At 41.7% G+C, this 12,781-nt stretch overlaps 1 protein-coding gene across 1 annotated transcript in view; it reads left to right on the top strand.

Annotated features, from left to right (window-relative positions):
• Samd5 (sterile alpha motif domain containing 5) overlaps nucleotides 1-11,657 on the top strand; it is an 82,024-nt gene extending 70,367 nt beyond the window's left edge. The window contains exon 3 of the mRNA XM_021175243.2: nucleotides 7,983-11,657. Within this exon, the coding sequence (XP_021030902.1) occupies nucleotides 7,983-8,045 (63 nt within the window). The 3' untranslated portion in view covers nucleotides 8,046-11,657. The remainder of the gene's footprint in view (nucleotides 1-7,982) is intronic.
• Nucleotides 11,658-12,781: the final 1,124 nt, after the last annotated feature.

Here is a 12,781-nt window from a genome sequence, read left to right as displayed (position 1 = left end):
ACAGGCGTTTGTGAGCAGACCGGCCATCTTTGCAAATCCTCTCGCTAGACAGGAAACGTCAGCTCACCTTCAAGACAGGAAGGTCCCAGGTCTGTGGGATTAAGCCAGTTGGGAGGCTAGAAGGGTAAGTGTGTGGTGATTGTTCAGGAGGTGCTGTTTTGTGAAAGGACAAACTATTCCAGACTCAGGACTTGGTCTGAGACTTCCTGCGTTTGTGATCTCTCTGGTCTGGGGTGTCTAGAAATGAACTAGCACAAAATAGTGGCTCTCAAAGTGTGGTCTGAAGACCCCCGAGGGTTCCTCTAGGAGACTTTGAGATATAATGTCATAAGAATGCCATTATCTGCCTTTTCATCATGTAAATGTGAGTACTGTCAGCAGAGCAATGGTGGGCACAAATGCTGGCACATGAATGCTAGTCTGTCTCTGTACTTTACCCCTGACCTCCTCACGGCCACAAAGCCTAAGAAACCATTCTCCATCATTAGAACCTCACTGAAGCAATAGAACTAATAATGATTTCATTTAATCTCAGCTTGGGTGTAGTTGTTTTGTTTTTTCCATTCTGAGTTCTAAGTGTCAGACTGGAAGTATGTGGCGCTCTTCCATGAGCACTGGGTGTGTGAATGGACCTGTGTCCCTGGCAGACATTGATGCTGTCTGTTGTTCTTACTGAACGTTCTTTTCCATGAAGTGCCATTCTCACTGGAGAGAGCTACTGTAGGTAAGCCATAGGTATTCACAGTGGGATATTTAGAAGACTACTTGAAAATAGTATTGAATACAGTATTTCCCTTTTCTTTTAAAAAAATTAAAAATGTTATATGTGTACATGTATGTCAGAATGAGCATGTGTGTGTATGTATGTGTGTGTGTGTGTGTATGAGTGTGTGAGTATGTGAGAATGAGCATGAGTGTGTGAGAATGGCATATATTGTGTATATGTGTGTGTGAGTATGTGTGTGTGCATGTGTACATGTGTGTGTACGTATGTGTGCAGAATCCTGACAGAGAGTGTCAGATTCCATGGAGTTGGAGTTACAGGCAACTGTGAGCAGCTGTGTGGGTGTGGGACACTGATGGGTCCACTGCAAGAGAAGCCAGTGTTCTGAACTTCTGATTCATCTCTCTAGCCCCTGAACCCCATATTTCAAGAAAGACAACAGACAATATTTATTGTTAATGACAAAAGGCAAATGTTTAAGTGGAAAATAGAAATCTAGAAAATTCTCTCTCTTGACAGTCCCTAGTGATTTTTTTCTTTAATGAGATGTATTAGCACATGATATACATATATATATATATATATATGTATATATATATATATATATATATATATGTTACAGTCCTTAGTGTAGTCTTATAAATGTACTTTACATAATTCAAGAAGTTTATATCAAGAGTAGAATAGGAAGAGGCCAAAGTTTTATATAAACTTTTTTATATAAAATAGGCACTTTATATCTAAATAAACATTGTGCATAACGTTATATATTCTGTGTGAATATAAAATTCCTGTTTACTAAAATTCACATTTGCATATACTTCTAAAAACAACAAAGCAGTGTCAACTATCCCTAACATCATTTTGCAAATTATGTCTGTTGCTGAAAGGTGCTCTCTATTTGTCCCCTAAGGATGAGGTAACAGCCACCACAAGCTAGGTGGCTTAAAACAGAGAACCTTTCCCGCCTGCTTGTAGAGGCCTGAAGTAAACGGAGGCCTGGATCCCTCTAAAGACTCAGAGGGGAGCATCCTTCCTTCCCTTCTGGACCTGCTGGTGATGCTCTGAACTTATGGTGGCTTTCTGGTGGTTCATCCCTATCTCTGTTTCTCCCTTCATGTGGTCTTCTTCTTAGTATGTCTCCACTTCCTTTCTCCTTCATAGGAGTCCACCAGACAATGGGGGTTCAGGCCCACCTTAAAACTCCAGTTTGTTTAACTCAGATCTGTGATAAGTTCCAACTATAGAACAACCTGTTTCCCACTGAGGTTCCACTTTTGAGATGCTTCTCAACTGCTATGAATGGCCAACTCAACTGCCCTGAATACATGCCATTTGGTAAGGTGGAACTTGCCATAGGTCAGACTGTTCTGCCCGAGGTTAGCCGCTTTCCCAGAGTAGTGCACCTGTAGCCCAAAACCTCAGCTTCTTCATTTATTAACTAGGTTCTGGCTCACTATCAACTTGGTGTGGGGTGAGGAGGAGAGATTATATGTAAACACACATTCACTCTGTGGTGCCTGCCATAGGGAGATTTCCTCCAGTAAATAGTAATGGTCTACGTACAACCATGGAGCAGCGGATAATAGCTCTCCTGGCGTGTGGTGGGTACCTACCATCATGACAAATATATTTATGGTCAGTGGAGTAAGAGAAAACAGATACTAAGACTAACTGTGATTTCAAAGATTGTTAATTAATAGTAACAGATGCTGTTACTACAAGTAAGAAAATGAAACAGGGATAGGGAAAGAGGAGCAACTGGGTGAGGGGCCCAGAACACTGCCTAGAGACCATTATCACCAGGAGCTTTTATCAGCAACAGAGCCACCAAGTAAGGGCGTTTCAAAGGACTTCACTAGAGAGCTAACCGCTCCAAACTGTGCATCCAGGGATTTCCAATCTTCAGTGTTGCACTCAGAGGCCCATGCTTTGATCATGTTTTGTATGGCATTTGGAGGCATGGCATCACAGTGTGAAGAGAAACTCCAGAAGCTCTGGCACTGCACCATCCCATCTGACCTGCTTTCTTATGAGACACCAGTGTCCCCATTGACGTGGCCTGGGTGGGTGGACTTCAGTCTTGTTACACCCTCCTTAGAGTTCTTACCCCAACTGCCTATCCTGCAGCCAGCCTTGGCCTGCCTCTGCTACAGAAGGAGACAGAGCTTCATCGTGAGCTTTCTTGCCTGACCTCAGTTTTGCCAGTATCTGAGCCCTTCTGGTCATTTGCCTCTTGAGTCTTCCTAAGGCCCCTCTAGAACCTCTTCCCCACCTCACCCCATTATCCCTCTTGACATCAGCAGTCCTTATCACCTTGATGGCCTGTGTCCACACCGTGAGATCCATTCCCCTCAATCTGGAACTGTGGCTAAGCTCCTTGTCTATTCTGAACTCACTTCCATTTCACTTCCTCAGCCATACTATTAAACCTCTGAAAAGAGAGATGACCTAACCTTGGGTTCCTGTTCTGACTGGCTGTTAATTATTGCAGATCATAGAAAGCTTCATCCTGAATCCCCCGCAGTTGCATTCCTGAGCCTTTGTTACTGATGGAGGAGCTGGCTGAGACTCTGACTTCAGGCCCCTAGAAGCTCCTGCAGTACTGGCTGTCCCTGGCTGACCACAGGCCTTCAGGTGGTTCTGTGTGTGGGAAGTCCTCTCACAGAAGAGTGCTCAGTGCTGAGGTCTGCAGAGCAGCTTTTTAAGTTGTGAATTTACATAACTGTTCCGTTGGAAAAATTATAACATCAGTTAATGCCCCGAGGATAACATAGACAAAGATGTTTTTGCTTTTTTAACCTCAGTGTGTTTCTGAGAGTTTTATGAATAATAAGTGTGTAGGAAAATTCCCAGGCAGCCTCTTTAGGAGAGTTTGCATTTGCTGAAAAGCTGTAGATAAGTCGGGAAGTGAAGATTAGAAATGCGTGTTCAGAGGAGGCATGGAGAGGCAGGTCCTTTAAATCCATCTAATTTGCTCCAGAAAGGGAATATTAAACCAACAAGGATGGAGACAGATTGGCTAATCAACAGGACTTGGTCTTCATTTGACAGAGGACATTTTACATATTGGTTTCTAAAGAAAAAGAAGGAACTATTCTAGCCTATCGAATCTAAGGACGTCTATTCTGTAAGTTTCTCTAAAATAGAACACAGGTGAAGGTGTTTTATAGACCAGTTCTTTGTATAGTATGAAATCACATCTTCTTTTCTGTTGGGGCCAGAGGCCAGACTGAACATCTCCAAGCAGCACGCTGAAGGAAAAAAAAAGAAAAGGACTGTCAGGACCCACAGAAGCTTAGTGACCCATGTCACTTTTATTCTTTGCAGATGAAAGAAAATAACTTTCTAGATTAAAATTCCCTAACAAGAGCTTATTTTGATGAGAATTTGTATGTAAGAATGCTATACTATAGATAGACCTGGAGATCTCTACCAATGCTACAGCCCTCACCTAAGAAATGAGGCTGCGGGGAGAGGACAGGAGACACAGTTCAAACCACAACGAAGCTCTGACTCTGTACTTAAAACATCGAGATTTCTTGAGATCTTACTTTTCTCAGTTGATTATTCTGAGTTTTAGGCAACTTCAAGTCTGTTGTTCTTTTTAACTTGTGCTTCTTCCCCTAGTTACAGGCAACCAGAGCTTCATACACGCTAAACATCCCGAGAGGTGGGTTTCCACTTTGATATTACTCTAAAGAGCAACCGCAGATGCAAATCCAATAGCCACACAGTCTCCATATTTAGTGTTTCCAATTAAGAAAAGTGGTCCTCCTGAACAATTAAGCATCTCTGTACTTTCCATGCCCTGGGGAGTGAGACGGGTAGCAGCTGTCTCCCAGAAAACTTATTAAGGAAGATGACGCTGTCTCCTAGACGACAAAAGAAGACAACCAAAGTTGGAAAACTGTAGGTATTTGGTGACATATTTTCTTTTATCTTCATGACCTACTAAAGCTAAGATTTTGACAGTTATCCATACCATATCTCCTGTTATTACTGAAAAAGGTAGGACTTTGCTTAGAACAGGGGTTCTCAACTCCACAGGGATTACATACCAGATATCCTATATATCAGATATTACATTATGATTCATAACTGTAGAAAATTATAGTTATGAAGTAACAACAAAATGATTTTATGGTTGGGAGCCAGCCTCCATTTTATAGAAATTATTCTGCATCTATTTTCCAAATACCGAGAATATGGATGTGTGAAACCACACCCATCAGGAAACTTGGTATTCTTCTTTCCCCCTGCTTCTCCCTCCCTCCCAGCCTCCCTCCCCCTCCCCCATTCTCTGTGATAAGGTCTCTTGTAGCCAGGCTGATCTCCAATTCACCATGTAACTGAGGATGGCCTTGGGCTTCTGAATGCCCTGTGTCCAATTTCAAATGATGGAAGTACAGGCATGTGGCACCCCACTTAACTTCATGCTGTTCTTTTAATCTTTCTGCACATCTGGTCCTAAAACACAAGAAAGCTCCAGCTGTTTTAAGGCCAGAGAACAATGCAGCACTCCATCATTCTAGGATGGTTTTAAAGATGTTTGAGAGGCCACCAAATACACTGTTACTCTCATGGCTCTCCTTTTCACTTCTCCTCCCGCCTCTTCCCCCTCCCCCACCTCAACCCTTCTTGTGGTACCGAAAATATAAGGCCAGACTTCTTAAATGTTAGAGGTGAGCTCTCTACCTACCATGGAGATCCACCTTCATCTCACCTTCTGGCTTGTTAGGCCCACTTGCTTACTAACCAAGGAAGAAGACATAACAACCGTGAATATATTGATACTACCCTGGCTGGGGTGAAAAGAGACACATTTGTCTTGTATGAGAATGCCAGGTAATTTAGGGAAAATGGGTTACTAAAAAACAAAAAAAGTAAGGCTCGAGATTTGTTCTGCTGAATGCATGTTTGACTCTAAGAGGTCTTAATTGTTTGCTTAGCTTGTCAAGATTCTGAGTCTGCTCGTTTTTATTCCATTGAGTGGGACCTGTGAGGATGAGACTGCAGGGTATCACAGTGTCTACCAGCCGTCAGGGCATGGAAAGCATCAGTAACAGGGAGAATCTTAACATTTCCCAAGTCGTGAGGAAACACAGGCTCTTCTAATTACTGCTCTCCCAACTTGCAACTCTTCATGCCCCAGTTGTGGAATCCCGTTTGTCTGCCTCTCAACCTCTTCCCTTGGGAATGGGAAAGAGCGAATGACAAGACCGGGCTTGTTGGATGAATTTGCTTTGCTTTTGTGGAACCGAGAACAGGAGAGACGCGGGAGGTCACTGGACAGAGGCTAGATTTATGAAGTGAGGTCATGCTTCCAGTCTCCAGACGAGTTTAATGTGGAGCGTGTCAGTCTTTGAGGCACAATAAACTGTCCAAAGGCATTTGTTCTGGCTGCATGTCTGTGGAACATGTGAGGGCATGAAGGCCATTCAGCTGACTTCACTCTGAGTTCTGCCTCACCCAGGGTAGGAGTGTTATGAACCTGTTCTTTCTCAGCCAATGTCTTCTTTCCTCGTGACTGCTTAAATCCTAACTTGAGACCCTGACAACTTGCTTTCTTCCTAATACTAAGTCAGTGATCTTGTACAACCCAGTAAATATGATAGTTGTTGTTAATACCCTGTCATGTATTTTTATACTAAGCATTAATAATGAAGCCACTATACCTTCTTTTGTGTTTCAGTAATCTCTCCTCTTTAGGACTTCATCATACTCCCCTATACCCCTCCAGACCATCCAAAAACTCTGCTTGTTAAGATAGATTGAAGACCTCAATCACAGGAGGTGATTTTAACTGAGGCATTGAATTAAGTTAGATTGTTTTAAAGGTGACTTTTTGAATATATTAATTATTAGTAAGGTTTTCTTAGGTGCGAGCCAAATACCAAACCTGAGGACTATAAATAGTTTTCTCTCTGGGAAGGTGAATGACTAAGCTTGGTCAGTAATACTTCCTACCAGGTTAGATTGCCTGATTATGTTGTCTCCCACGCTAATAGTTAATGGCATATTAGCTATGAGTTGTAGTCAGCAGGGAGCCATAGCAAGAGCAAGGGGAAGAAAGGCCCGTTCTGAGAGGTCTCAGAGAGATGTGTAGAATTAGTCTTTAAAAGAGTCTTTGTGGAATCTGAAAAATGACTTGCGTTTGAAGGGCATTGTTACATTTCAAAGAATAAACCTCAGTATAAGGGTGAACTGAGATAGACTAGGAAGCAAAACAAAACAAAAACACATTCAACCTTTCCCCCCCAAGAACCTTTTCTAATAAAACAACAACAAACACAAAGCAAACAAACAGACCAAGAACCCCAACCCCGTGTTGGATCCCAGAAACAGGAAACCCAGAGAGGGGCAAGAGTTAGGTGTCTTTGTCTCTTTAACCTCTCCTTTCCTCCTGCTCCTCTTTCTCCATCCTGAGCCTGTCAGGGGCTTCTCAGTATATGCCAGAGTATTACAGATGGGCCGAAACCTATCATCTGTGTCTGCCTTTCAGTTTCAGAGGAGTCAGTGTGACAATAAAAGGGTTAAAACTGTCAACACCTGTAAGACCATGGAGAGGATTAATGTAATGTAAACACGAGGCCCTGAAAGCCAGTGACCACACAGCAAATTCATTTTGTTCTGCTACTGCCTGCATTCACAGAAATTCTTATTTGTCTCCCTCCATCTCATGGTTCTGAAACGCCTTGCAGAAGAAATCATTGTTTGTGAATACAAATGATAATGTTTAAAGTTGATTGTGAATCGTCTTTATTTTGGACGATGCATCCGGAATTAGCACTAGTGGCTACAGTTATAGTTGAATACAAAAGTTGCCTTTGCATGTGAGATAGGCAGCCATTAACATTTGGAGCCTTTGCACAATGTTGATTAAGACTCTGTTATTACAAGTTGCTAACGTGTTATTGAATAATGTGATTGAGAAATCTGAACTATTATAAGGTAGATGTGAGATTTGCATTTTCCTTGTCTTACAAGGGACACGCAAGAGGGGAGGAAAAAAGGAGACCATTTAAAGTAAAGCAAAGGCTTGAGAAGAATATAATGTGTTGCTCTTCCATTATCCGCTTAAAGGAGAAAGTGAGTTCATAAAAAGCAGAGGTGCTGAAAGCTGTTTTTCAGAAGTCTGCATGGTAACCAGAAAGGTCCAAGCCTGGCGTGAAGACAGGAACAGTCGTCCGCAGTGGACTTGGGGAAGAAGGGATAAAACCTAACCTCAGTAACCCAGATATGTTCAAATCCACAGGTCCCAATGGCCGGCATCCTAGAGTACTTAATGAATTGGCCGAAGTCATCACAGAACCACTAGATATCATTTTTGAGAGGCCGTGGCGGACTGATGAGATGCGGAAGACTGGAAAGGGGCGTATTTAGGACCTTCTTTCACAAAGGGAACTGGATGGTGACTCTGCAAACACTTATCAGCTTAACGTTTTCTCGGAAAATTCTGGAATTATCAACTTAGTTAGCCGAGTAATACTCTTGGAGTAGTCAGGAGTAAGGCAGTGACCGACCATCTGTGGAAATATATTGAACTTGGTTTTCAATGGACACTCCATGCAGGAAGAAGTCTGATACATCTCTTGGAATTTCTCTCCTTTGCTCTTGGAGTTTTTCACTCTCATAGATAGGGTTGATTAAGACTTGTGGGAAATTACTGATTTTAAGTATACTACATAAAAGTAGGTTTCTTACAATAGCTACTTAATTATATAGTTTTCAAATTAGCCTCTGTCTTGAGAAAAGTAACTTTCATTTTATGTTTTAATGTACATGTTATGTTACTTCATATAGGGCCTTGTTTTCATTAAGTTACAATATTTCATATAATTCTATATAAACTAGTTTGGTGAAGGAACTCTTACTTTAGGTGCCTTGTATAGTGATTTCACATGTAAGTATAACCATAACACAGACAGATTAAGGAAGAAATTGTTTTCTGACTTTTAAAGTGTAATCTGGTAGAAGGATGACTGTTACATTAGGAGTACCATGTCCTGATACACATCAGTTATTCATATTCTTCTTGACCCTTGCCCACCTTCCCAAGTTTCTTTCTCTCATCCCACCCATCTTCATGAGCTTCTGATACCAGGTAGTGAGCAGGGATGTCAGCCTTGGCAATGGGCAAGAGGAGCCTTTTCTGCACATCTTTGCTCATGGAAAATAAAGGAAAGGAGAGGGAGGGGGAAGGAAACCTGGAGTATAATTTTTTTTCTCATCATTATTTCCTTTGGGTGTTGGTAGTCTGCTTTTCTGCTAAGAAAATGCAACCATGATGATGGGGTCTAAACTTCATTGAGAAAAGGCTATAGGTGATTTAACACTGTTAACAAGCAACCGGGACTACGAGTTTGGAGAGACCCTCAGCTGTACTGTACTGTGCTGTACTGTACTGTGCTGTACTGTAGAGCCACCCTTTCACTACTCAGAAGTACAGCACAGATGAAAGCTTGTGCCACTATAATTATGGACACAAACAGAAAACTTTTAAAGGCAAGAGCTTGATGTTCACTTTGTCTCTAGAAATAGGTAGGCAATTAAGAAGGGATTACATCTCCAGAGGCGCTCATGACAGAATACTGTTTTTTAAAAAAAATTCAAAGTTTAACCACTTGAGCTGCCTTCAGGGGTGAATTTAGGCACTGTGCAAAGCCTTTCTCTGGCTTAAATACAGATGTAAGGAAATTAACTTCTAAGAGTACATGTGAGTTGCCCCCTATGAGCTGCATACAATCAACTGCTTGTCACCTTTTCAAATAAGCTGATCTGTAAAATACCTGTTAGATTTTTTGAATGAGGTGAGGGTGTCTGCATAGATTACTGATATGATTTATTGTGATAATAAACGGCTTCCTGGTTGAGACCTCATTTCCAGGCGCCGCGTCTGTGGCAGATTTATTTTACAGATGTACATTTGCATGCGTTTGTTGAACTGTGGCTAGCAAGGACCCAGTTTCTGAAAAATCTATTATTTTCTCCGGAGGCAATAGAATAAAATCTTCTGTGACCAAAAGGGCCCTTGGGTCCTTTCGAGCTTTATTTTCAATTTGAATGATGTCCGCCTTCAATTATTTGGCTAAATCTAAATCTTGTCTCCATGCTGCTATTAGAATTTGAAATTAACAATAATCTACCTAAGTTATGAGTCACAATTTAGGATGGTGGAATAGCCAGTGGGTCAGGAAGATGTCTCAGGTAAAGCTAGAAGAATAAAACTCTGGAAGAGAACCAATGAAAAGAAGCTTGCGAATTCCTTTGTATTGAATCCAGATGAAGTAAGAAGACATCAAAGGAATTCTGACTTTGAATTGCATCTATAGGGACTTATCTTCAAGAGTCAATTTCTCATTGTGTCTTTATCCCCATTTATCTAAGCACTGGTGATTTCCTTAATATCTAAATGTAAATGATGAAAAGATAACACCAAGACTCAAATCTTGATCATGTCAATGATTCATAGTTCCTAGAAAATTAAGTCATAAGTGACAGGGTTTTAGTTTATAATATCGAGAGGTTTAGAGAATAATTGCAAAAGTTTCTACAGCTTAAGAAAATTTGAGTGTATGAAGAAATCTCACTTATGCAAAGTGTTGCTTTGCTCAGTATGGTGGTACACATCCATAATCCCAGCAAAATTCCAAGTTCAAGACCAGCCTAGGTAAGCAAATCAGAACAAAACAGAGTAAAATAGGAGGGAGTATGGAGACAGCTTAGTTGGTCAAGTTTGTACCATGCACGCAAGGGGACCAGTGTTTGAACCTCAGAACCCATATAAAAAAGCCAGATATGCAGTACTGGGGAGGAAGAGAGCAAGATCCCCATGAACTGCTGGCTGGCCTCCTAGTCTATTTGGTGAGTTATAGGCCAATGAGAGACCCTGTGTTGAAACAATCAAAACAGAGACACCAAAATAAGATCTGCCTGCAGAGGACATCTCTGCCTTACACACACACACACACACACACATACACACACAATCACACAATGATGGAGGAAGGGGGGTGTCAGAGAGAGATTTCTAGATATAGAAAACAGCAATTTAAGGGAAAAACAAAGTCAGAAATCTCAGGAAAAAGAAACCCTGAACTTTTGGCCACAATATAGTTTCTCAGTTCAGATCAAGCAGTTTCTTAGAAGAGAGAAGTTGAACTTGAACTGGAGGATGAGAGTGAGCACTACATTTTTCCTTTGAAATTGCACAGATTGTAGTTGAAATTCTAGAACTACCCCAGGAGTTTTCCTGTGCTGGCACTGCTAGGTTCCTAAGCTGTAGTATAGCTTGAGGAATCATGGGAAATAATTCTGCAACTTAAAGCTTCTTTTCTCTCTTCCATAACTGGCAGAAATAAGCATCTCCTGCACTTCTTAAGAGGCTTTCCCTTCCTGAATTTCAGTTATTTTATTCATTTCCTCTTATGTGGAAGAGATTACCTTAAGACTAACTAGAGAATTCAAGTATATGTTGACATGTCCGGCCACTGTCCCGTAAATAGGGACTTTTGCTTTCTTTTGAGCTTAGAAAAGCTACCTTGTGCAGTCACAATAGGAGTTCCGTGAATGACTAGCAGCTGAATGGAGAGAATTAGACTGAACTACAATAGGCTAGGGAGGTGGCTCAGCCAGGAAGATACTGCCCTTGTAAGCACACAGGGCAGAATTAGACCCCAGAATCCTCATTTGTAAAGAATAACATGGTGGCAAGTACTTGTAATCCAGTGCTAGGGAGGTGAGGAAATTTGGATCCCTGGAGCTAGCCTGGCCTACTTGATGAGCTCCAGGTTAGTGAGAGACCCTGTTTTTCTTTCACACACCTAAGGTGGATGGCATCTGAGGGACAACATTTGAGGTTGTCCTCTGGTCTACACCCTCTCTCTCCCTCTCCCTCCCTCCCCCCTTCTCTCTCTCTCTCTCTCTCTCTCTCTCTCTCTCTCTCTCTCACACACACACACACACACACACACATACCACATCCCCCACCCCACAAAAAACTGATCAGGTTTATAAAGACCAGCTCTTTTCTTGTCTGGAGAAATTGTCATATGGGCACACAGGTAGATATTTTGTTTGTATTCCTGCTTCCATAACAACATCAGATATATACATTCAGCAAGTGGGTGTGGCAGATGTGTGTGGTCCTGTGTTGCACAAGGTAAGAGCGCAAGGGGCTACCCTCATCATTGTATCTGCATCTGCGATGAATCTGGCCAAGCAATGATGCAGATGATGAGGAGTCAGCCAGCTCTTTTCTATGCTATGAAAACAAGGCACTCATATCGATGAGCAGCGACACCTGTCTCAGAACTGACACCATCAAGACTGAGTATTTTTATCATTGAGTATTGCAAATAGTTCACTTGTGCTGAAGAGCAACGAAAAGAGAAGCTGAAGAAAGTAAACTGTGGGGGAATGCTTCACTCATATCTACTATGAGTGATATCTAAGTTGGTGTGGAAGTAACTTGTCCAGGTTGATGAGCTATTCCACACTTTTAAGGATCCAAGGGAATAAAATCGAGTATTGGAGTCAGAGACATAAAAATGAAATGAAGTGGCGCACACCTTTAATCCCAGCACTCAGGAGGCAGAGGCAGGTGGATTTCTGAGTTCGAGGCCAGCCTGGTCTACAGAGTGAGTTCCAGGACAGCCAGGGCTACACAGAGAACCCCTGTCTCAAAACAAAACAAAACAAAACAAAAAAAAAAAAGAAAGAAACAAAGAAAGAAAGAAAGAAAGAAATGAAGACCCAATCTCCAATGGCCAAGTCTTAGTCCCAACCAAGTGGCAAAGATTGGGAAATTCAACCATGAGACAAGCTAGTAACATAGAATAAACTCATAGGAGTGCACACATAGATGCGTTACTAAGCCACAGCTTGCTCAGAGAAAAACTGCATTAAGCTTTGGTTTCTGAGTATTCTGACTGCACTCTTCTAATGAATCTCCCCATTAGTTACACATCCCTACATCAGATGTTCTACAGTAGCAGATTCTCACATCCCTACATCAGATGTTCTACAGTAGCAGATTCTCACATCCCTACATCA

The sequence above is a fragment of the Mus caroli genome, chromosome 10, assembly GCF_900094665.2.
Source record: "Mus caroli chromosome 10, CAROLI_EIJ_v1.1, whole genome shotgun sequence".
Classification (NCBI taxonomy): domain Eukaryota; kingdom Metazoa; phylum Chordata; class Mammalia; order Rodentia; family Muridae; genus Mus; species Mus caroli.
The sequence above is the reverse complement of the archived record's forward strand: the minus strand, read 5'-3'. Positions and strand labels throughout refer to the sequence as shown.